This window comes from Podarcis filfolensis (genome assembly GCF_964270895.1).
Source record: "Podarcis filfolensis genome assembly, chromosome: 7".
NCBI lineage: Eukaryota > Metazoa > Chordata > Lepidosauria > Squamata > Lacertidae > Podarcis > Podarcis filfolensis.
Window position 1 is genome coordinate 90,767,036 of NC_139603.1, and position 24,234 is coordinate 90,791,269.

At 51.6% G+C, this 24,234-nt stretch overlaps 2 protein-coding genes across 2 annotated transcripts in view; one reads left to right on the forward strand and one right to left on the reverse strand.

The window, feature by feature from the left end:
• SLC52A2 (solute carrier family 52 member 2) overlaps window positions 1-24,234 on the forward strand; it is a 304,222-nt gene that overhangs the window by 239,687 nt on the left and 40,301 nt on the right. The gene's annotated exons all lie outside the window — the stretch shown is intronic.
• The window catches only part of NUGGC (nuclear GTPase, germinal center associated), a 36,801-nt gene continuing 15,237 nt past the window's right edge, over window positions 2,671-24,234 (reverse strand). The window contains exons 7-26 of the mRNA XM_083621793.1: window positions 23,566-23,791; window positions 21,601-21,813; window positions 21,082-21,288; window positions 20,127-20,308; window positions 19,559-19,676; window positions 18,482-18,571; window positions 18,191-18,310; window positions 16,032-16,254; window positions 15,727-15,860; window positions 13,976-14,161; window positions 12,859-13,010; window positions 11,515-11,674; window positions 11,105-11,213; window positions 10,478-10,611; window positions 9,971-10,082; window positions 8,991-9,187; window positions 7,278-7,405; window positions 6,836-6,935; window positions 5,836-5,884; window positions 2,671-3,622 (exon numbers count right to left, since the gene is read on the reverse strand). Coding sequence (XP_083477919.1) covers window positions 3,477-3,622; window positions 5,836-5,884; window positions 6,836-6,935; window positions 7,278-7,405; window positions 8,991-9,187; window positions 9,971-10,082; window positions 10,478-10,611; window positions 11,105-11,213; window positions 11,515-11,674; window positions 12,859-13,010; window positions 13,976-14,161; window positions 15,727-15,860; window positions 16,032-16,254; window positions 18,191-18,310; window positions 18,482-18,571; window positions 19,559-19,676; window positions 20,127-20,308; window positions 21,082-21,288; window positions 21,601-21,813; window positions 23,566-23,791 — 2,986 coding nt within the window. The 3' untranslated portion in view covers window positions 2,671-3,476. The remainder of the gene's footprint in view (window positions 3,623-5,835; window positions 5,885-6,835; window positions 6,936-7,277; window positions 7,406-8,990; window positions 9,188-9,970; window positions 10,083-10,477; window positions 10,612-11,104; window positions 11,214-11,514; window positions 11,675-12,858; window positions 13,011-13,975; window positions 14,162-15,726; window positions 15,861-16,031; window positions 16,255-18,190; window positions 18,311-18,481; window positions 18,572-19,558; window positions 19,677-20,126; window positions 20,309-21,081; window positions 21,289-21,600; window positions 21,814-23,565; window positions 23,792-24,234) is intronic.

Genomic DNA, 24,234 nt, shown 5'->3' on the forward strand with positions numbered 1-24,234 from the left:
CCAGCCAGCCAGCCAGCCACTAACCCCCCACCCCAGGATAGGGGCCACCAAGATCAGGCCTTCACCTTCTCCTGGGTGTTGGTGTTTGGGGCAGGGGCAGGTCACATATTAACATTGCAAAGTCTTAAACAGCTAACAAAAACACTTAAACCTGACAAGCTATTTCCCCTCCATTGCCCCCATCCAGCAGATTCCTCCCTTTATGCATTGGGACTGAGGCTCTTCCATCCCCAGCACTGAGGTGGCTGCTGTCTCCAGCTCTCAGAATCACCAGCCCATTGCACAACTGGGCACCCCCAAAAATGGGTCTGGGGAGGCCATGACCAATGCCATCCTCGGACATCAAAGCCAAGGTTGGAGAGGGCCGGTCTCTGAGCATGTTCAGTGTGCTTTCATACTCAGTACCAAGATGGCCCTCGTAGGACTATATTCTACACTATCCTTCAAGACTGCTTGGGGAGAGGGAGGAGGAACTGGTGCACTTTTATATTTCCAATTTGCCCAATGTGACCTCTAGCTTGGTAGCTCATTCCTTCAGGTGAAAGGGAACTGTCTGGGGGAATAAAGGTGTCAGAAATTCTACTCAGTATTGATCCAGAGCAGAACTCTGACGTATAGTTAGCAGAGTAAAAACTTAAACAGGTTGCAGGATTCCCCAAAAATAGACCAGAGGCAATTAATATTTCATCCAGCAGAGCTTTGCTGCTACTGAAGGCAAATAAGCATAATGGTCAGAAATCCAATACATTCAGGATTGGCACAGACCATAAGAAATCCAGTTGCAGCAGACTTCACTTAAACTTGCAATAACTTATCATAAGACTAAAGCTTAACACTATATATACTATGTACAGAACATCACACTAGAAGGAAGATAGAGACAGTGAAACCCAGGCGCCTTCTGGCCTCTTATTATAGTCAGCGTGACCTTGACAGAAGAGATAGGAGAACCACTTTAAGCCAACTGTACTCCGCTTCCCAGAAGGAATAACCCAAACATCATGAACCCTCTGCTTGTTTCTTTTACGCAGAGAAGCTTCCAGAACCCTCTTGAACGAAGTAGAATAGGAATGATCTCTGCACATCAGATCAATACTACAGTGGTACCTCAGGTTACATACGCTTCATGTTACAGACTCTGCTAACCCAGAAATATTACCTCGGGTTAAGAACTTTGCTTCAGGATGAGAACAGAAATCGTGCTCTGGCGGCGCGGCGGCAGCAGGAGGCCCCATTAGCTAAAGTGGTGCTTCAGGTTAAGAACAGTTTCAGGTTAATAACGGACCTCCGGAATGAATTAAGTTCTTAACCCGAGGTACCACTGTACCAAGAAATGCAAACTGGCAAAAGGTGCTGGAAGATGTGCAAAGATGGCAGGAGATCGACACACTTGAGTCCTCTGGTACAAGTAACACGAGCACACTTGGGGGTTGGACTAGATGAGCCTTGGGGTCCCTTCCGACTCTACTATTCTATAAACTCCCCAGCCCTTGACTCTGTCAACTGCTTCCTTTGGACTCTATAGGTTTCCACGCTCCTTACTGTATCCAGATCAGGGAACCCATTTCACCTGTTGCACTGAGTTTAAGTCAAGAAGAAAACCTTGTTCTGGAATACATGCTGCCCCACATGGGTGCCCCCATCACCAACCCACACCGCTTCTGGCCTGGTTCACACCCAGACAAGGTGGGCCTGGTGGGAACAAGAACCACTCAGCAGACATTCATGGTTACTAAACATACTTTATTAGTCCTGTAAATGTCCTGAATCACATCTTTGAGCTCATGAGACTCCCTTTTGTGCCCTGTTTCTAGGAACCGGTCTGGCCGTCCCAGGTCTGTGTCTGAGCGGTTTCATCTTGCTCCAGTGCTTTCCCCAGAAAAAGCGGGGTTTTACCACTGAATCGGAGCAAACGGCCAATGGACTTCCTGCGGATTGCTGTGGGCTCCAATTCATGGCGAAATGTGGATTTTCCCAGGGAAAGTACCAGGACAAAAACAGAAACAAAACTCGCTAGCACACATTCCTGGAAAGCCCAGACCTGTGCCTGGAAAGGGCAGAGCAAAGTGGGGGTAATATAATAACAATAATAGTAATAATAATAATAGTAATAATAATAATAATAATAAACAACTCCAATCGTGGGTCCCACCCCCCACTGGGCTGCTCAGTTGCTGACCCTCAGTTAACTAGCCAGGGAATTCTTAGAACTTTTGTTTTAGAAGCACAAGAAGGCAGGGACAGAAGTGCAGGATGCCAGAAAAATGGCAATGGGGAGCGACGGGAGCCCTGCAAACAGAAAGAGGCTGACAGCCACAAAAGTTAAGGAGCACTTTGTGGTGTAAGTATTTCCCAAGAGCACGTGGCTTTGGAAAGAAAGAAACTCTACTCAGCTGCCAGGCAGACAAACCCCTGAAAGGGTCTGTAGGGCAAAGCGGAGAGGAAAAGCAGCGAGAAAGGCCAGCGGGAAATCGAGAGTCCGTAAGGCTTCCTCTGGTCAGAATACCTTCTCTGCAGGCTGCTGTCCGGTTCAACTACAGATATTGGGGTGTTTGTGTGTGTGGGAGAGAGAGAGAGAGAGAGAGAGAGAGAGAGAGAGAGAAAGAAAGAGAGAAAGAGAGAAAGAAAGAAAGAAAGAAAGAAAGAAAGAAAGAAAGAAAGAAAGAAAGATTGTTGAAAAACCAACAAGGTAAGTGTGTGGATATCCCTCACTGAGACTCCAAAAAGACATGAGATTCAAATAGGGGAGGTGTTGGTGGGACAGTGACCAGAAGGTTTTGTAGCTGCTTGTAGAGAGCAAAACACAGACCCCCCTGGCAAAGGTGCAAGAGAACCAGGGCTCCTTCCCTGCCCCCCCTTACAGGCGTAAGGGCAGCTCCTGAAAAACAGGGCAGGCATGAGAAACCCTGCGCCATCCAAGCAGTGAGGATGGAGAGAAAGGGCTCTTTTGCTTCACCCTTTGACCGCAAGGGGGGGCAGCTGGGATCAGGGGGGCAACAGCTGCCCCAGGAGCTCCTCCTGCACTCCCAACGCAGAGCTGCCCCCGCCGGCTCTGGGCAGCCAGCTTATCCACAAACAGTGTCCCCCACCCCAAACACTGATTCCACAAACACAACTCCAGGCCAACATCATTATTTTGTGTTGAGTGATGAAGGTCGGCCTGTCCGACTTATTTCCCCCAGAAGACGCCACAGAAGCTCTAAATAAAGCAGGGAGGGGCTCTGCAAGATTTATCTGGCAATATCTGCATTGGGGGGGTCATGATCCAACTTGGTAGCCATTAACTTGCAAGAGCCCCCCCCCCTGCCCGCTCTCGTGTCTGTCTCTGCTTTGCCAACGTAGCTCTCGGCTCCAGGTTGTCAAATGCAGAGAAAGAGACACACACACACACACACAGAAATAATGGGCTTGACAGCTTTTGCAGGAAACTCCTGCAAGGTCCCTGTGGAAGTGGGAGGCTTCCAAACCAAGAGACCTCAGTGGGTCATCCAGGCGGCACCGGCAGGGCAAGGGCCCGTCTCCATCTTCTCAGCCTTCAGCTTCCCACTCGCCTCTTCCTTCTCGGCGCTGCAAGTCGAACGCTTCCCCCAGATTCCCTCTTTGGCCCAGACATGGAGGACACCTGCCGTTTGGAAAAGGAGGAGAAGGAGGCATGAGGCTTCATGGGCACGGCAAAGCGATGGCCTGCAGGAGATTAAAACCCCAGGCAGGGACACAATCCGTCTCCTGGCATCACCTACACTTCGGAACTCCCTGCCCATTGATATGAAGCAGGCGCTTTCCCTAAATTATTTTCAGTGCCTGCTAAAAACATTGTTCCGACAAGCTGGCCCAGATGCTTAGAAAGTTGATGTGAGTTTTAATCTGTTTTTAGTCTTTTGCTTAAATTGGGACGCGGGTGGCGCTGTGGGTTAAACCACAGAGCCTAGGACTTGCCGATCAGAAGGTCAGCGGTTCGAATCCCCGCGACGGGGTGAGCTCCTGCTGCTCAGTCCCTGCTCCTGCCCACCTAGCAGTTCGAAAGCACCTCAAAGTGCAAGTAGATAAATAGGTACCACTCCGGCGGGAAGGTAAACGGCTTTTCCGTGCGCTGCTCTGGTTCGCCAGAAGCGGCTTAGTCCTGATGGCCACATGACCCGGAAGCTGTACGCCGGCTCCCTCGGCCAATAAAGGGAGATGAGCGCTGCAACCCCAGAGTCGGCCACAACTGGACCTAATGGTCAGGGGTCCCTTTACCTTTACGCCCTTAAATTATAGTTAAACCTTCTGAGTGATTTATCTTTTTTTTCCAAACCACTTTAATAATAATAATAAATTTTTATTTATACCCCGCCCTTCCTGGCACAGAAACCAGGCTCAGGGCGGCTAACAACAAATTTAAAACATTTAATTGATGCTTCAAAAAACAGCATAAAATACAGAATAAAACATGAATAACAATAAAATCAAAAATCAATTTAGGAGGAAGATCCATCCAATAAACATTAGATGATCCCCAGGGCTAGCTGGCTAAATTAGTCCTATTTGGGCCAGTGAGGAGACCAGGGGAGAATTAGCTGTGGGATCCCAGAGCAGGTAATCTTCATAAAAAGGGGAGGGGGAGGGAAGGAAGGGGAATAAAAGATCAGGCTAAGTTCAAGTTGAAAGCCAGGCGGAATAGCTCTGTCTTACAGGCCCAGCGAAAGGAGGTTAAATCCTGCAGGGCCCTGGTCTCCTGGGACAGAGCATTCCACCAGGTGGGAGCCATCACTGAGAAGGCCCTGGCCCTGGTGGAAGATAGTCTGACTTCCTTTGGGCCCGGGACCTCTAAACTATCGTTATTCATGGACCTTAAGGTCCTCTGCAGGGCAGACCAGGAGAGGCAGTCCCATAAACTTTGACGGGTTTCTTTCCCGCCCAGACAAGCTGTGCATAATTTTTATGAAATCACCACCACCATCTCCCTGGCCCAGGCTCCCCTCTCCCTGCTCTGCTCTCTAGCACTAGAATGGACCACTGAGCCAAAACCCAAGAGGGGGCTCCCATCTCCGTCGCCAGGCAGCACACAGGCCCCTTCCTGTCCAAAGGCAGCACTTTTTCCACCCCTATGAAGGCTTCCTCCCCCCTTAAGAAAACCCCTCTTATAACTACTATTAAGGCGGGTTAGCGCCTTTGGTAATGGCGGAATTCCTCTGATCGGGAGGAATTTGCTCTGTGGAAACTGGGTCTGGCCGCCGCGGCGAAGGCGGAGAGCCTTCAAAAATCACAGGCGGGTGAAGCCTGTGAACGTGGGATTCGGCGGGCACCTTTGGCGCCTCCCCTACTCGCAGGGAAACCCGATTTCGGGGCTCCGGAGCAAAGTGGGGTGAGCAGCGCGGTGCTGTGAATCGACTGCTTTTTCCATGGAGCGAAGCCGCACAGCCGTTGCCGGAGAGCGCTGACTTTTTCCTGTGGACAATTTGATTCTAAAAGAAACTACCCGTGAGTAGAACAAATTGGAAACTTTTAAAGAAAAAAAAAAAGACTTAATTTGGTACTGTAGCGGGGAGGCATAAACAGGAAGTCCGCCTTCCGCTTTTGTAAATAGATCTTTTTTCTTTCTGTAATCCTTAAACCTTTAATAAATATTACTTAAAAAACAAACAAACTACTATTAAGCCCAGAGTCCTCGTTTTGAGTCCATGCCAACTGTTTGAAGCCGAACAACAGCCCTTGTCTCCCGCAGAACTTCCCTCCCTGGGGAGGCACCTGGCAAAGGGGCCATTTACAAGCAGAGGTTGGACGGACACCTGTCAGGAACTGCTGGAGGCTGTGCCACCCACTTCACTCCATCCAAGTAATTCTTGTGTGTTTTACCTGCTGAACCAGAGATAGCAAACTGCTCACTTTCCACTTTCACAGGCACCTGGGGGGGGCGAAACAAGGGGGGGGCAGAGGATTTTATTTGCCATTTCTGGCTTTCAAGTCATCTAAAGCCATAAAAAAAAAAAAGAACTCTGACCATAGCTGTCAACTTTTCCCTTTTCTTGTGAGGAATCCTATTTGGAATAAGGGAATTTCCCTGTAAAAATGGGAAACGTTGACAGCTATGACTCTGACTAGCCTCCCAGAGAATCTTTCTCCATCCAACAAAAAAGGATTTGAGCACAAGTCATCACCCCCCCACCCCCGCCTTGCGGTTTCCCCAAACTGGCGTTCAGAAGCTTTGCTGCTGCCTTTGAGGGGGGAGGAAGGGCAGAGCCATGGCGACTAAGGGCTCCTCCTCTCCTCCATGAATTTGCCTAATCCTTTTTCAAAGCCATCCAGGTTAGGGGCCATCCTGTGGGAGGGAGTTCCACAGTTGAACTCTGCACCCTTAAAAGGGATCCTGGCCCGCAGGTTCACGGGCTGCAGGAGATCAACAACTACAGTGGTACTTCGGGTTACATACACTTCAGGTTACAGACTCCTCTAACCCAGAAATATTACCTCGGGTTAAGAACTTTGCTTCAGGATGAGAAGAGAAATCGTGCTCTGGCGGCGCAGCGGCAGCGGGAGGCCTCATTAGCTAAGGTGGTACCTCAGGTTAAGAACAGTTTCAGGTTAAGAACGGACCTCCGGAACAAATTAAGTACTTAACCCGAGGTACCACTGTACCAGACTTTTAGAAGACATCTGAAGACAGCCCTGTTTAGGGAAGCTTTTAATGTCTGGTGTATTACAGTATTTTAATATTTTGTTGGAAGCCGCCCAGAGTGGCTGGAGAAGCCCAGCCAGATTGGGGGGGGGGTATAAATAATAAATTATTACTATTATTATGACTCCTTCTGAGAAGACGCTTTCAACCAGAGCTTCTGGGTCCCAGGGCAGCACTTACGTGGGGCTGAGGGGCTCCAAAGAGAAGGCCTGTCTCCTGCTGGCAGCCCTCCAGAGCTGGGGGGGAGGTCCCCGGCTTGGCTTCCATGGTCCCCCTGTAGCTGGAGAAAGCCAAGTTGGGAAAGAGCTCAGTCACCAGCATGAGCCCCACCCTCCGCGTCCAACACAAGGGGGGGCTGCTCCCATTCCGCACCCTCCCAGATCCTCTCTCCTGACTAACATGGATGAATGGCCCAAGAGCAGGCAGGGGCTCTCCTGGCAAGTCCCAGGGCAGACCAGCAACTTGCGTCAAGCACCCTGGATCTGGCCCCTTTCGTTGAGGAGGAGGAGTTCCTGCAGCTGGAGTATTTTTAGCTGTGGTTCCAGGACCCTTGAGCTCCCCCCTCCAGCTCTAAAATCTTGTGATTCTGTTGGTCGCCAGGAATTGCTCTAGAGCAGCTTACCTCGGAGAGGGGAGCCCGGCAGGGCCACATCCTGCCCCAGGCGCTGCGGCCTGGCCTTTGTGCTTCTTCTCCAGCCGTGGTTGGAGGAGCTCCCCTGCCCTCTTGGAGCCATACGGGTACAGAGTCACCTGAGGGGGTTGAGGGGCAACAGAAGATATTAAAACAAATTAAGGAGCATACGAAGTTTCTAAACATCTGGGTAGGCTTGTCTAAGTATGAATGTCCTCAGCAGGGGCCAAAAGGAATAGAGTGGTACCCCGGTTTACAAACTTAATCCGTTCCGGCAGTCCGTTCTTAAACTGAAACCGTTCTTAAACCGACGTGCACTTTCTCTAATGAGGCCCCCCCACCGCCGGTGCCCTTCCACCGTTCAGATTCTGTTCTTAGGTAAAAGGAACCCTGACCATTAGGTCCAGTTGCGAATGACTCTGGGGTTGCAGCACTCATCTCGCTTTATTGGCCGAGGGAGCCGGTGTTTGTCCACAGACAGCTTCTGGGTCATGTGGCCAGCATGACTAAGCCACTTCTGGCAAACCAGAGCAGCGCACGGAAACGCCATTTACCTTCCCGCCGGAGCGGTACCTATCTATCTACTTGCACTTTGACGTGCTTTCAAACTGCAAGGTTGGCAGGAGCAGGGACCGAGCAATGGGAGCTCACCCCATCACGGGGATTCAAACTGCCGACCTTCTGATTGGCAAGCCCAAGACTCAGTGGTTTGGACCACAGTGTGCTTCAAAATGCTAACATCTGCAAAAGTAACATGCAAAGGCCCATTGTATATGGGGAAATTGCCATGCAAAACTGTGTTGACCAGTTGATAGTAAAGGTAAAGGGACCCCTGACCATTAGGTCCAGTCGAGGATGACTCTGGGGTTGCGGCGCTCATCTCACTTTATTGGCCGAGGGAGCTGGCGCACAGCTTCCGGGTCATGTGGCTAGCATGACTAAGCCGCTTCTGGTGAACCAGAGCAGCACACGGAAACGCCGTTTACCTTCCCGCCGGAGGGGTCCCTATTTATCTACTTGCACTTTGACATGCTTTCAAACTGCTAGGTTGGCAGGAGCAGGGACTGAGCAACGGGAGCTCACCCCGTCATTGCGGGGATTCGAACTGCCGACCTTCTGATCGGCAAGTCCTACGCTCTGTGGTTTAACCCACAGTGCCACCTGCATTCTGGTCTTAGACCGAGGTAAAGTTCTCAAACCGGGACACTATTTCTGGTTTTGCAGAGTTTGTAAACCAAATTGTTCTTAAACTGGACTGTTCTCAAACTGAGGTACGACTGTATAGTGAGTTACACAGTTATATGTTACTATGTTACAATTAAATATACGTAGAGAAGCGTTTTAAAAAAATAAAATTCTGATTAACCTGCAGCTTTGTTTCCTAAAACAGATCCTGGAGCATCCCTCCGATCAAAACACAAAGAATCAAAATTCAGGTGGGGAAGCAAAATCAGGCAGAGGCAGAGAAGGGGGCGCCTGCTTGGGACTGGAGGCACAGAAGGGGCTCCCCTGGGATTCGTCCCAAGGCTCAAACTATTGAATTTGTACACCCCCTTCACCCGCAGATCTCAGAAAAGTTCACAACACAAAAACGCAAGATAAAAAAAGCAAAATACATAATAAAAACCAGGACAAAAGCAAACCAATAACCCCCGTCCCCGCAGAAACACATTTGAAAGGGTATCGGATGTTAATTCGTTTTACCTGGACGGGTGCGAGAGAGATGGCTCCGATCCCGACATCCATGCATGTGGCCAAGGAGCTCGGGAGATCCTGACTTCCCTGCAGGACCCTCCTCATTTCGGGGAAACTGTCCTCTCCTTGTGTGGGGCAGGGAAGGATGTAACTGACGCAGGAGCGCCTACAAATCTTGTCAACCTTGGCGCAGATGGTCATTAATTCTGTTGGGGGGGGAAGGAACCCAAAAAGCCTGTTAATCTCTCTCTTTAGGCCCCACAAACCCAGCCATGACCACCTGAACCCCACACCCCTTTGTTCCCCTGGGTCTTCCATAGCCTCCCCTGGCAAGCAAAGACTTAGGGGCCAAACAGGTGCTTCCGAACTATGTCCAAGAATCAGCAACCCTCAGATCTTTTTCACACACAGAAGTGGGCCACGTGTGTGGCAGGGGCACAGGAAATGCCCCCCTCACCCCTTGGCAAGATTCCCACCCACAAGCATAAGAAAAAGCAGCCCCCACTTGGCTACCAGACACCGTGGAATCTGTTTTTCCAAATGCTTATTACGTATATAAGGTGGTATGAAACACAGTTCTACTCGGAGTAAACCTGCTGAAGTTAAAAAGCTCCAATGTCTGCATGTAAGAGCTGTTTGAGAACGGAAGGGGCTCTCATTCCTTGAAGGCCTTTAAGCAGAGGTTGGATGCTCACCCCTCATGGACCAATTATCATAGAATCGTAGACTGGGAAGGGACCCAAGATGCCAGTGACACGGCAGGGCATCGTAAAACGCAGCCCAGGCCAAGACGAGCCGCAGAAAACCCACATTAATAGCTGTCCACTTGCGCTTTCCCGGAGAACGGTCGGATTCAGCGGAAGATGGTCCTGGAAAGAGGAGTTTCTAAAACTTGCCTCCACCCCTGGAGCATCAAGGCTGCATGTTCCTCCGAGGGAAGGGGGGGCCGTGGATGGTGGGGGGCGGGGGGGGGGGACGGACAGCCGTACCTGAGGTTATCTTTGCGTTCTTCTGGACAGGCTTCAGCAGCGGCTCCAGCTGCATTTTCAGGGATGTCTGCAGCTCCTGGGCCAAATCCTGAAACCTCACTCCGATGTGTTGCTGGAAGGAAACAGTGCCACACTGAGGCAGTTGACCCAAGAAGTGCCCCCCCCCACTTGCTCCTTCTACCGCCTGCCCCGCTCTGAGCACGGGGGGGACGGGGACCCAGAGCCAGCTGTGCACAACACGGGGGCTTTCCTTCCAACAGAGAGACACGGGTGGGGAGATCCTGTGGCCCTGGCAGATCGCAGACTGGATGACCCTCGGGTTCCCTCCCCACTTTACAATTCTATGGTCCTGGACTTCTGGTTTCCTGCTGACTGAGAAGGGAGCGCGGAACCGATCGACCTATCAGTCCGAGACCCGCAGGGGAAAGAGGGGAGAGTGCCAAGGCAAGGCACCCCCCCAGAAAGTTCTGCTAGGGTTTCTCTCTCTGGAACCTCCCACAGACTCACCTGCAGCAGTTTCAGCCGCTCCTGCAGCAAGTTTGCAGCCGAATCAAAGACGGTGTGTTTCTCCGTGCTGATGAAATGCTCCATGCAGGCCTTCATCCGCTGGAAGTAGCCAGGGCCCGACATCTGGGTGCAAGCTGGAGGGGGAGCACATGGCACATCAGCACAACGCAGAGCCCTGACGCTTGGGACCCCCCAACTCTGCCCCCCAAGCCTGCCTTGCTGAACTGGATCCTACCATACTGCAAAACCCTTCCAGCTTCCTCAGAGACTCCCCCCGCCCATCACACTCTGAGCGCTCTCCCCTCCTGGGGTTTCCATAAGGGCATAAGAGCTTGCAGGATCAGGCCAGTGGCCCATTGGTCCAGCACCCTGTTCTCACAATGACTTTTTTAGGAATGCAAGAATCTAGACAGACTGCCTCTGGATCAGGAAGTTCCATAAGAGCTTAAGAGCAGCCTGCTGGGTCAGGCCAAAGGGGGCTCACTGAGACCCACATCCTATGGGAAACCCACAAGCAAGGTCTGATTTCCCCCCCTCCTGGGGTTTCCAGCTGCCTCCCACCGTGGGGGCAGAGCAAGGGCCATCTCAGCCAGCAGCACACCCCCCCCCAGCCCTTCTATTCTTCACCTGCATACGCTGGCTCCATGCGTTTCCGGATCTCTGGCGTCAGGATGCGGGAAAAGCTCCTCTGCCTTTCAGTGATGTAATCCATCAGACTCAGGGTGAAGTTGAGCAACTGAGGGAAGAGTTCAGGAGTCCGGATGAGCCTTCGATCCACGTGGTCCCTCAAAAACCCACCACTCACCCCATGTGACCCCAACGTGTTTGCAAATCCACTTTATAAAACAACAGCTATTCAATTTGCACACTGTCCTTCATCTGTAGATCTCAGGGCGATTTGCAGCATAAAAAACACAAAATACAGAATAAAAACAAGAACGAAACAACAACAGCACACAAACACAACCTAATAACGCCCCCCCTGGACCTCAGGGGCAACCGAGGCAGAGGGGCCCCCCCCACTTCCCCAGCCTCACCCTCGCTGAAGCCGCCTCCAACTGCTGGCGGCGATAGGTGTGTATTGCAGCTGCCGCCCCGCTGTGCTTGCAGAGCTTCTTCCGGAGGTCTTTGAAGAAGCGCCTCAGCTTGTCCAAGATGGCAGCAGCAAAGCCCTGAATGGACTCTTTCAGCTGACAGCTAGGAGGAAGCACATGCGCAGAAGGGTTGGGAGAGAGCCGGCTGGTCCAGCTCCCTCCTCCGGGTCCCCTTGCAAGGGCACAGCACCCACCTCCCCATCCCTGGCCTCCCCGAGTCCCATCCACGCAGCCTTTGGCCCCCGAGACCCTCGCAGGGGTGTCTCTGGCTGGCAGCAGCCATGCAGCTCTTCCCTCCAGGGCTGCAACTCAGCCAGCCAGCCCTTCTCTGAGAGTGCCATTGGAGCTGGCCTCAGAACTGCGTGCCCAGACCAGTTGGTCAATGAGAGTAGGCTGGGAGAGAAGATTTCATGCGCAGGAGGAAGAGGAGGAGGGGTGCAGGTCCCCCCCCCCCCGTGCATAAGGTTCACCCTCATCCTGCTCTGTTTCATTATTTATTGATATTTAGCCGAATGTTTCATTGATAGCTTCTCTGTTTCTACCAATGTACTTCTTGGCATGCTTCGTTTTTAAATTGTGGCACATGCATTTTCCCTCTTTGATTTATCTTACTGTGTTTTATGTTAACCACTTTGGGAATTCACATAGGAAGCGGTATCTAAATGTCGAGGATGACAGAACGGAGTCGCTCAGAAGGTTGCGGACTCACCTCCCTTGGAGGTTTTCCGAGCAGAGGTTAAATGGCCACATGCCAGGGATTCTTGAGCTGGGATCCCTGCACTGAAGTGGATGACCCTTGGGCCCCTGCCAATGTTACAATTCTATGATGGTTTTTTAAAAAAGGTAAAGAACCCCTGGACGGTTAAGTCCAGTCAAGGGTGACTATGGGGTTGCGGCGCCCATCTCGCTTTCAGGCCGAGGGAGCCGGCGTTTGTCCACAGACAGCTTTCTGGGTCATGTGGCCAGAATGACTAAACCACTTCTGGCACAACGGGACACCATGATGGACACCAGAGCGCACAGAAATGCCATTTACCTTCCCGCTGCAGCGGTACCTGTTTATCTACTTGCACTGGTGTGCTTTCGAACTGCTAGGCTGGCAAGAGCTGGGACAGAGCAAGGGGAGCTCACCCCGTTGCAGGGATTTGAATCATCGACCTTCCGATCAGCAAGCCCAAGAGGCTCAGTGGTTTAGACCACAGCGCCACCCACGTCTGTTTTAATACTATTACGACAACTAGCCTGGACCCTCGTTCCCACGGCTGCCCCAAGCAAAATGGGACGTACTTGAAGACCTCGTTCCACGTCACAGCCAGGGCCTCCCAGATCGGTTTGGCGAGGTGGCTGTTGAAATCCACCACGCAGTTGAGGGTCGGAGAGGCGTAGAGACCGTGGTGGTTGCAGACGGCCCGGTATGTGGCATGTGGGTAGCCATTCACCTGCGATGGGAGGAACAGAGAGCGTGGCTTGAAAAGTGGAGCTGGCCAAGGCTGGGCGGGGATGTTCTCCGGGGGCAGAGGCATGGAAGAAAACCCCACAGAATCAGACGACCAACGCAAGGACACAAATGGAAGCCTTCCCTGGCAGTGGCCAAACCAAGGAGGCAGAGGGTGGGCGCTCCCTCTGGGTGGCTCCCCTTCCCCACCCCCAGTTTGGGCACATGAGACTCTGCGCTCTTCTGCCTAAGCTCCACAGAAAGGAGCAGGAGATGCAAGGAGAGCCTGCAGGATCAGGCCAATGGCCCATCAGTCCAGCATCCTGCTCTCCTGGTGGCTGAACTGTGGGACACCAGCGAGCAGGATCTGAGCCCAAGAGCCCTGCAGTTTCCACCAACCGATGTTCAGAGGCGTCGCTGCCTCCCACGCCTAGCAGTGCTGCAAGGAGGACTCCCTTTTCTCTCCCGAGTCTCCCAACACTCAGCGTCACGGGGTGCCCACCCATTCCAGCCAGTGCTAAAAGGATCCTGGTGGATCGTGCCCTTTGCAAAGCGGGCTGGCTTTTGTATATCATTCTTTAGAAGACGGTCTGTATCCCGCTATATCATAAAAATGGAGGAATTAAGCCAGCAGCGGAGGCCAGGCTTTTGACTTCCCTCCTGCCTTGCTTCTATCAGCCTTACCCAGCCTGGCGCCCAAGATACTTTGGACTCCCCTAAGTCAGCGGAGGGTGGGGTGGGTGGCCATTTAAGCATTCTTGTTGGGAGGGGGCAGAGTGCTCTGCAGCAACATCATATTTAAGCAGAAACGAACACACAATAAATGTGGTTGCTGCTGCCTCAAGACCTGGGACTTGCTATTGAAAAAGGGCTTCATCTTTTAAAACGCCGGCCAACACCAGCTTGGTCTCTCTCCATGCATCTTCTGTGGCACAAAAGGCTTTCAGGAAGAGAGGAGCTCTGACTTACAGGGCAGCCCCAGCTCCTGACGACATCCTGGCACAGCTCCTTGGCCCGGCTGATGCCCTTGGCCAGGCTGGCGAAGAGAAGGCCTTCCAAGCAGCGCCGGGTGTCGCGGAGGCTGCAGTCGATGGCCTCCTGGAGGAGGCTGGGGAGCTGCTGCAGGGACTGCCACACACTCTCCTGGATGTCGCTCTGGGGAGGAATAGTAGTAGTAGTAGTAATATTTTTAAATTTATATCCCACCCTCCCCAGCCGAAGCCAGGCTCAGAGCAGCTAACAGTAAAAGTAACACAGTTTACATAAAATTACAATCAATTAATTGAAATACATTCTAAAATCAATTCATTATAAAATCAATTCAAAAGCAAATTAATGGCAACCACTGGGCTAGAGTTCTGTGAGGATTACCAAAGGAGGGGGTCAGGCTGTGCCTTGGCCAAAGGCCTGGTGGAACGGCTCTGTCTTGCAGGAAAGATGTCAAGTCCCACAGGGCCCTGGTCTCTTGTGACAGAGCGTTCCACCAGATCGGGGCCACAGCCGGAAAAGCCCTGGCTCTAGTTGAGGCCAGCCTAACCTCCCTGTGGCCTGGGACCTCCGAGATGTTTTTGTTTGAAGATTGTAAGGTCCTCCGTGGGACATCCCAGGAGAGGCGGCCCGTAGGTACGAGGGTCCTAGGCCGTATAGGGCTTTAAAGGTTAAAACCAGCACCTGATCCTGTACTCCACCGGGAGCCAGTGCAGCTGGTATAGGGATATGAGAGGCTGCAGGGCTCTCTGTAAGCAGCAACCGAGAGGCGATTCCACAGGTTGAGGGCACAAGTCACCTTGCACCCTTCTTCCAAGCCCTCCTAAGAACAGTGGAAGAGCCTGGCTGCAGGATCAGGCCACAGGGGGCCTACCAAGGGGTGGAGGGAACTCCCTTAGCCAGCTCTGGGAAAAAGCAATTCATTTTCCCGAAGCCTGAGCCCCAATGGGACGCTGCTGGACCCCAGACTATTATTATTTAACTGGTAATACAGCAGAGTCTTCTCTCTCTCCCCACCAGGCTTCCGCTCACACCTGCCACCTCCTGGCCTCGGACACTATTTTGGCTGCAGGAGAATGCACCTCTCATCGCAAATGATTCTGCGGCAGGGCAGGATAGGAGGGGAAGTGCGCCTTATGCTCAGCGCCTGGTTATACAGTGGGACCTTGGATCCTGAACGGCTTGGCTCCCAAACAAATTGCCGCAAACCTGGAAGTAAGTTTTTTCGGAAGCCAAACGCTAGCGCAGGAAGCTTCTGCAGCCAATCGGAAGCCGTGCCTAGGTTTCCGAACGGTTTCAGGAGTCAAACAGACTCCTGGAACGGATTAAGTTTAAGAACCGAGGTAGCACTGTAGTAGGACACCAGGCCTAAGGCAGTTCTTCTCTAGCTCAGATTGAAGTCTGAGCCACAGGAGAATGCCGGAGGCAAGCGTAATTTCTAAGGGCTCATATGCCCTTGTTCCACGGCTTCCCTTCTGCATGCAATTGGAGCAAAGGGCAATTCGGGTTCTCCCCTGACCGCCATTTGTTCTGATCCATCGCTAAAGAGCAGAGCGCAGCAAGGGGACAACCACACAAACGCCGGCTTCCTAGGCTTGGCTCCAGCAGAAGGGTGGATGAGCCCTACAGTGGGAAATACAACTTTTGGTGCTCGTCCTACTACAGGCAAGCTTCTAACTACTGCTGTTTTCATGAGAAAGAAGCCCGTTCCCAAGCCTTTGGCCCCTGCTCACCTCTGCCCTCTGGCTGGTCAGGTAATTCACTATTTGGCTGAGGACCCGAGCCAAGTCCCGGATGAGCTTCTCTGCCGCCCCCATGCTGTGCTTCAAGGCTGTGCGCATGGCAAACGCCTTCAAGGCCGGTATTTCTGGATAAAAGGAAAACAGGGAATAAACGCACAGCAGGCGCACCTTCCTTCACCTTCCGGAAGAGGTGCCCTGCGTGTCGACAGAGGATGGGGTCCACCCACCGCAAACGGCCGCAGGTTTGTGCATCTGACTTGCAGAAGGCAGCCTGTTCTCCTGAGGAAGAGGAGTACCTGTATCCTGGGGGTCGTGGAAGACTTGAGGCTGGCCGTCTCTGATCAGCTTCCCGCAGAGCTTGAGATATTCCGTAGAACTGACCGTGAACACCTGAAGCTTGCCGCGAAGGGATTCAACTTCCCCAGCGTTGCCAGAGTCCAACCTGGTGGCATCGCCTTCCTCCAGGTCTTCTTCACCGTCCTCCTCGCTCTCAGGAGATGCTGCTTTCCTGGTCATGTCCTACAACAAGAAGCTCTACCGTTATTAGAAGGTCGTTATCACTTTGCCAACAAAGGTCCATATAGTTAAAGCTCTGGTTTTCCCAGTAGTGATGTATGGAAGTGAGAGCTGGACCATAAAGAAGGCTGATCGCCGAAGAATGGATGCTTTTGAATTCTGGTGCTGAAGGAGACTCTGGAGAGTCCCATGGAGTGCAAGAAGATCCAACCTCTCCATTCTGAAGGAAATCAGCCCTGAGTGCTCCCTGGAAGGACAGATCCTGAAGCTGAGGCTCCAAGACTTTGGCCACCTCATGAGAAGAGAAGACTCCCTGGAAAAGACCCTGATGTTGGGAAAGATGGAGGGCACAAGGAGAAGGGGAAGACAGAGGACGAGATGGTGGGACAGTGTTCTTGAAGCTACCAGCATGAGTTTGACCAAACTGCGGGAGGCAGTGGAAGACAGGAGTGCCTGGCGTGCTCTGGTCCAGGGGGTCATGAAGAGTCGGACACGACTAAACGACTAAACAACAACAACAACATATAAAGCCTGGGAAAGACATCAAAGATTGTTAGAGCCCAAAACCCCATGGTGGATATCACTATTAGAGGTATTAACTGTTAAAAAGAAAAATACGGAAGGCAAATGGGCCACATATCAGCAATTAGTAAAAGAAGATCAAGACCAATTAACATCAAGACCATATGAAGAACTTAGCCAATATTGTAACACATGGCTACAATATTACCAAATTGATCACCTATTCAAGCACGATAAGATTACCGGATTTGGCAAAGAAGAATCAAAATTACAAACGAAGTTATTAAAAAATCCTAAAAAGATATTATCTAAAATGTATAATCTATTATTAGAATGGGAATTAAAAGATGAAGAGGTGAAGGACGTTATGATTAAGTGGGTCAGAGATATAGGCCACACAATTCGATTAGACCAATGGGAGAAATTATGGAAATATGATATCAATTTCACAGCCTGCGTCACAATTAAGAGAAAATATAATGAAAATGATACATCAATGGTATTTAACCCCGGTTATATTGGCGAAAATTTATAAATCAAAATCTAATTTGTGCTGGAGATGCAAAACAAAGAAAGGAACAATGTATCATATGTGGTGAGAGTGTGCGGATATCAAACAATTTTGGAGCAACATTCAAGAGGAACTTTTAAAAATGCTTAAAATATCATGTAATGAAAAACCAGAGGCATTCCTCTTGTGAATTATATCGACTGACATGCCTGCCACTAGGAAAAGAGTTTTCTTATATGCAACTGCTGCGGCCAGAATGATTATAGCAAAAAATTGGAAGGGAGAAAAAACTCCCTCAATAAGAGAATGGCAAATAAGATTTTGTGAATACATAGAATTAGCAAGACTTACAGCAGTGGTAAGAGGCCAGTCAGACCCAAAACTGATAGAGGAGTGGACTTGCGTGAAGGAATACATTAAAAAACATTGTTCTGGTATTCATACAGTCATACCTCGGGTTACAGACGCTTCAGGTTGCATTTTTTGGGTTATGGACCAGCCGAAACCCGGAAGTACCGGAACGGGTTACTTCCGGGTATCAGGGGTCGCATATGTGCAGAAGCGCTAAATCATGCTTTGCGCAGAAGCACTGAATCACAACCTGCGCATGCGCAGACGCACCGCTGTGGGTTGTGAACATCAGAAAGTCCTTCCTAATGTTTCGTAGGAACCTCCTTTCTTTCCATTAGTTTGGGTCCTACTCTCTTGGAGCAGAATATTGCTCCACCTGCCATGTGGCAGCCCTGAACCCTGCAGGTATAGGAGGGCGGCCCCCATCTCAGCTGTGTTTCATGTGCGTTTTGTGCAGCAGGTTCTCCCCCCGGCTAATGCCCCTGTGGACCTGCTGCCAAGGCAAATGCCAGCATGCCAGCCCCTTGCTCCTCCGCCCTAGCAGCTCAGTCCTACCTCCAGGCTGGCGCTGAACTCCAACTGAATCTGCTCCTTGGAATAATTATTCCGGGCCCGGACACAGATCAGGCTAATCTCGCGCAGCTTCGCCTCCTTCTGCCTCTGCAAGGCACTGATCTAGACAGGAGAGAGGCAACAAGGGGGGAACTGAGGCACAAGCAAAACCAGATACAACCACGGGAAGGTTGCGGGGGGACGGACCAGGGGGGCTTTCCCAAGCAAGGGGGAAGCAAGGAGGACAAAAAGCAGCCATGCCTGGGCTTGGAGGTGGCAAGATACAAGACTCACCCTGAACTCCTTCTCCAGAAGGTCATGGCGTCTTTGGAGCCAGGCTGAGTCGGAGGCATCGCATCCTGGTCTCTCCCACGGCGACGGCTGCTGCTCAAAAACACACAGAGCGTTATCATCTGTGGCTTGTGATAGCAAGAGAACAAAAAGCAGCCGCTGCCCCAAAGGCCTGGCTAGAGTTTAGCCTAGAGAAACTGGGTTTCTTCCTGCCTCTGAGCCCTCCCCAGGAAGAAAGCACATCTCTGGCGCTAAGCTGGGTCTTTGTTGCCATACGGCATTAGCCAGGGTTGCAGGAATATCCAGCCTAGCAGGGATCGGGGCGGCCCAAGACACCTTGCCACCTGAGGCAAACCACAAAATGGTCCCCCCCCCGCCCCACCCAGCCAGGGAAGAAGCAGGGAGCGAAGATCAACACCAGGAACAAAGAGAGAATAAAGATCTATATCATGATCCTCTTCCGCGGGGATCCTGCTGCCTCCCCTTGCCTCATGGGTGGTCCAGCCCTGGCAGGAATCAAACACACACAATTCACACAGGTGAAAGAATTCTGCTTTGCCCGGTGCCAAATTTGAATTCTGAGTTGTTCTTTTTAAACTACAAAATTGAGATGGCCCTGGAGAAGAAGGCGCTCCCTCGACTCAGATGGGCCTTGTGAGACATCAGTGGCATCTCCTGCTCTCGGTCTGCTCATCTCGCAAGCCTTAAAAGCAGGCTCTGTCGAGAGGCGTGCAGAGTCTGGGCACAGCTCTCCCAACACAGAAGGGGCCGTCTTTCAAGAGGGGCAAGCAAGGCTGATCTCCTGGGCCCAGATTCACCCCTCCAAGAGACAGCCAGAAGGCCACCCTGCAAGGCCGTGGGAATAAGGGCCTCTTCCCCCTCCCCAGCACCAGGAGGCACAGGCCCCCAACTCAAGGGAGGGAGAAAGACAGGGAGCTTTGCTCAGGACCCTTCCAACTCTGCAGTTCTGCGAATCTCTTGCTGCAGCTGGTTCAGCAGGGGAGCAAAGAAGGTTTCCGAAACGGCACATCCAGCTGGTTCAGCAGGGGGAAACCGCTTTGATGGGTGGTTTTTACAAACCTCTTGCTGCAAAGATGCGTAGAGCCTTTCCTTCTCCCTCTCGGCTTGCATTTTCTGATTATCCAGCTCTCTCACTTCATCTTCGATGGACTGAATCTCGCTTCTCAAGTCCAGGTTCCTGCAAGATTCGGGCGACTGAGCACTTTCAGGGGGAGCCCAGCCTCCTCTCACCAGAGAGTCCACTTTAACCACTAGCTTTCCAGCAGCGCTGATGGGATGACAGAATCCTAGGCTACCCAACAGCTCAATGTCCTCCACTTGCTTTAGACTACCAACTCCCATGATCCCTGGCAACTGGAAAGGCTGGCTGTGGCTGATGGGCCTTGCAGTCCAAAACACCTGGGAGGGCTGCTGTCTCAGAGCATCCTCTGCCCCACTGGCCATTAAGCAGCCAGCCAAACCTGCCCCCCCCCACGGTCCAAGCACAATGCCCAGGCAGCCTGGGATCTTGAAATCATCAACACAGCAGCTCACAAGGGCCAAGCAAGAGCATTGTGCGATTTGGGGATGCTGATCTACGGTGCCTCTCTCTGCCCATCCACAACAGAGGAGCATAAACCGAGGTTACCTGACTATATCTGTAATGTTGAAGCTGTCCGACTTGGTGCAAACAAAAGCCAGGCTGCCGTACAGACCGTCCATCAGCAGCTGCCTGCGCACACTCGCACTCAGGGTCTCCTTCGCCGTCTTGTCGTCCACGGCTCGGGTGATGCTGGCAACCACCCACACGGCACGGCAGTTCTTCAGGTACTGCGGGGGAGGAAGGAAGCGTCTGCTAAGCCAAGGCGGCTCTGCCGACACGCGGCAGACCCGCAACCTGGCGGCTTGAGCAAAAAGTAATGATACGCAACCAGGATCATGCCAGGGAGAAACGCTCCGGGGTCCAGCAGAGCAAAGATGTTGGCTATTTGCAGATTAGTTGTGCTACAGAAGGTGTGCTGGGGAGACCATACATTACAAGGAACGCAAAAGTAACTTTTGCTAGGTTTTAATAACAAAAACAAAATCTTCTTTTACAATACAGTGGTACCTTGGGTTACGTACGCTTCAGGTTACAGATGCTTCAGGTTTCAGATGCTTCAGGTTACAGACTCTGCTAACCCAGAAATAGTGCTTCAGGTTAAGAACTTTGCTTCAGGATAAGAACAGATATCATGCTCCGGCGGCGCGGCGGCAGCAGGAGGCCCCATTAGCTAAAGTGGTGCTTCAGGTTAAGAACGGACCTCCAGAACGAATTAAGTACTTAACCTGAGGTACCACTGCATATCAATAAGCATCACCCAACCACCAACCCATCCACCAGGGTACTGAGAGAGCTAGATGCCGCTCTTTATATACTATACCCAACAGCTTAATTAACATAACTTAACAGCACCTGCTATACTGCTTCACAGCTGTAAAACTAGGTCACGTTATTTGCTCTGGCCCTTAAAGAAATACACATCTTGTGGAACCTTCAAATTTAAAGAGAGCATTCAACAAACGCTTGTCCAACCCACAAACACACAGAGCCAGTTCCCCACCTCTTTGGCCACGCTGTCTCTGGCCGCGTTGGCGTCTCGGACGCCGGGCAAGTCCACCAGCACAGCCCCCGTCCTCAACACTTCAGCCTTGGCGAGACGGATCCGGACACATTTCACAATGGGCCAAAACTCCCCGCCTTTCATCTCCCGCAAATTGTCAGTTCGGGAATCAATGAACCTCTCAATGGCGGCGCGAAACTCTGTCGCCTGCGAGGGAAGCAGGGAGGTCAGCATCCGAAACCTGCCTTTTCAAGATATGCCTGGAACAAGTCAGAAAGCTGGAAGGGACCCCAAGAGTCATCTATAATAACAATAATAGTTTATTATTTATACCCCGCCCATCTGGCTGAGTTTCCCCAGCTACTCTGGCCCAACCCCCTGCGATGCAGGATCCACCACTAGCCCTTCAACTGGAGGACTCGGTTTCCTTGATACAAAGCCAGTCTCCTCTGCTTACACTGACGCAACAAAGCCGATTTCAGAATTTCAAAGGCACACGCCAATAAACGCTTCACTTGCCGTCTCAGCGCAGACGTGTTTCACCATCCCCAGGTGCTGCGTCACCTCCTGCATCTCCACCAGCTTCTCCAGCTCATCGACTCTCCCGTAGACGGCCTTCACGCGGCTGTAGGCGGCCCCAGCTTCCGTCTTGCGATCCGGGCAGCGCCTCTTCAGGTGGCCAAACTTGTCCTTCATGTCTTCAAGGAGAGCCTTCAGCTCCTTATCCCACTCCTGCAGGAGGGAAAAACACCATGGAGAACGGAAGAGAGAAATAAATAATAATAATAATAATTTTATTTATATCCCGCCCTCCCCAGCCAAAGCCGGGCTCAGAGCAGCTAACAAGAGTAAAATATTTCGAGTAAAATTACTTGAAAAGCAACTCCCATCATCCCCAACCAGCACAAAGGCGATGGGAGCTGGGAGTCCAGTCTGGAGGGCACCAGGTTGACAAAGGATGCTTTTGCATAGAATCACAGAACCCTAGAGTTGGAAGGGACCCCACAGGGTCATCTAGTCCAACCTCCTGCAATGCAGGAATCCCAGCTGGGAAGTCCCTGGCAAACAGCCCCCCAACCTCTGCTTGGAAACCTCTAAGGAAGGAAGAAGAGTTTGGATTTGATATCCTGATTTATCACTCCCCGAAGGAGTCTCAAAGCGGCTCGCCATCTCCTTTCCCTTCCTGCCCCACAAGGTGAGGGGGCTGAGAGACTTCAGAGAAGTGTGACTGGCCCAAGGTCACCCAGCAGCTGCAGGTGGAGGAGCGGGGAAGCGAACCCGGTTCCCCAGATTACGAGTCTACCGCTCTTAACCACTACACCACACTGGCTCTCAGGAGAGTTCACAACCTCCTGAGGGAGACCCTTCCGCTGTCAAGCAACTCTTACTGTCAGAAAGTCTTTCCTAAAGTTTAGAGGGAATCCCTTTTCTTGTAACTTGAATCCACTGGTTTGAGTCCTGTCTTTCAGAGCAGGAGTAAGCAAGCTTGTTCACTCTTCCATGGGACAGCCCTTCAGATATTGGAAGATGGCTCTCCTATCTCTTCTCAGTCTTGGTCATGCTGGCCACATGACCCGGAATCTGTATGCCGGCTCCCTCGGCCAGTAAAGCAAGATGAGCGCCGCAACCCCAGAGTCAGCCACGACTGGCCCTAACGGTTAGGGGTCCCTTTACCTTTTTATATATAAACCACATGTCTGAAACCCCACAGAAAAGGTCCAGAAACCATTTTGTCCCTCTCAAATTGACCTCAAACATTTCTCTGCAAGGTCGAAGGAAAATGGAAAAGCCTCCCCATTGTCTTTTCTTACACAAATCCTGTCTTAAGGGTATATCTATGTATGAATAGGGTGAGCCTGTGATCTGGCTCAGGAACTAAGTATTTATCATTACAAAAGACTAGCCAGGCTCCCCAGGGTATCCAATCAAGTGAGCATTAACAGGCAACCTGCCAGACAGGAGGTAAACAACACACTCAGATTTCTGTTGTAGACCGCCTTTTCTGTGATGTAGGTATGATGTGTCTGGGGGTGGTCTTGGACTCCAGGGCGGGCAATTTAAAATGTCTATATAAGGGCAGGCACACCTTTGTACTGGGTCCTCCTCCATCCTCCTGTGTGTAAGGGGAGCACCCTGTTGCAACAGATCAATAAAGATCAGGCTTACAAGCTGCTTTGCTTCTCAATATTCTCTGGTTGGCCTCTGTTATTTTCTCTGACGGATGGGGAACCTACAAAGGACTCTATAAGGGCTCTTGTGTCCCCCATAAGGGAAGAAGGGCAGATTTTTGTTTATTACATGATACTGGGGCAGTTTTATTTACCATTCCTCCATAACGATCCCAGGCTGCTTTGTTCCCCTCCGCTCCCCACTAGCCCCTTCCAGGTTGTCTTAGCCTCCGGTGCCCCCACGGACCCCAATTCAAGAGACCAGCCCCCACAGAAAAGAGCCGGAGGGGACCTGCCCCCCAACCGCCCAACCTACCTCTCGGGAGAGAAACTCCACATCCGCCTCGTAAGGGCTGCTTCCCTCCGCCCGGGAGACCTCCACCACCACGGCGGTGCAGGCTCTCATGGCCGAGGTGGGCAGCACAGCCTCCTCGTCCAGAAGGGCGTTCAGCAGGCAGCTCTTCCCTGCCCCTGTGTTGCCCACCACCGCAATGTGGGTCTGGGGCATCTGGGTGGCCTTCTGGAGAGATGCAACCTGTTCTCTTCAGGGGAGGAAGAAAACGAAGAATCAGCAACCAGCAGCTTCACTCTAATACGCAAACAGTTTAAATTCCATTGAAGTTTGATTACCTTTTCAAACAGTTATCTTTGCGGGTGTAATGTGGGAAATGGGTGAACCCGTGTCTTGAGCAGCCCAACCAGCCTCACTCCTGAGACTATTGGCACCAGGTCCTAGGTTTGGTTCCTATTCAAGGAATCCATTTCAGCCTTCATGGCATTAAGCCATGGTTCAGCATCTTTAGAGGTTAATTCCTGCACCTCTTTGAAGCTTGATGGTTCCCACACCTTCTCTGAGCTACCAAGAACAGCAGGTGCCGTCTTAGCAAACTCATCAGCAAATCTCTTTGGAGGTTTGCCTTTTGTGGCCCTTTCAGATCTGCGTACTAGAGGCAAGGCTTCTGCACTCATCTCCTCTTTCTTAGGA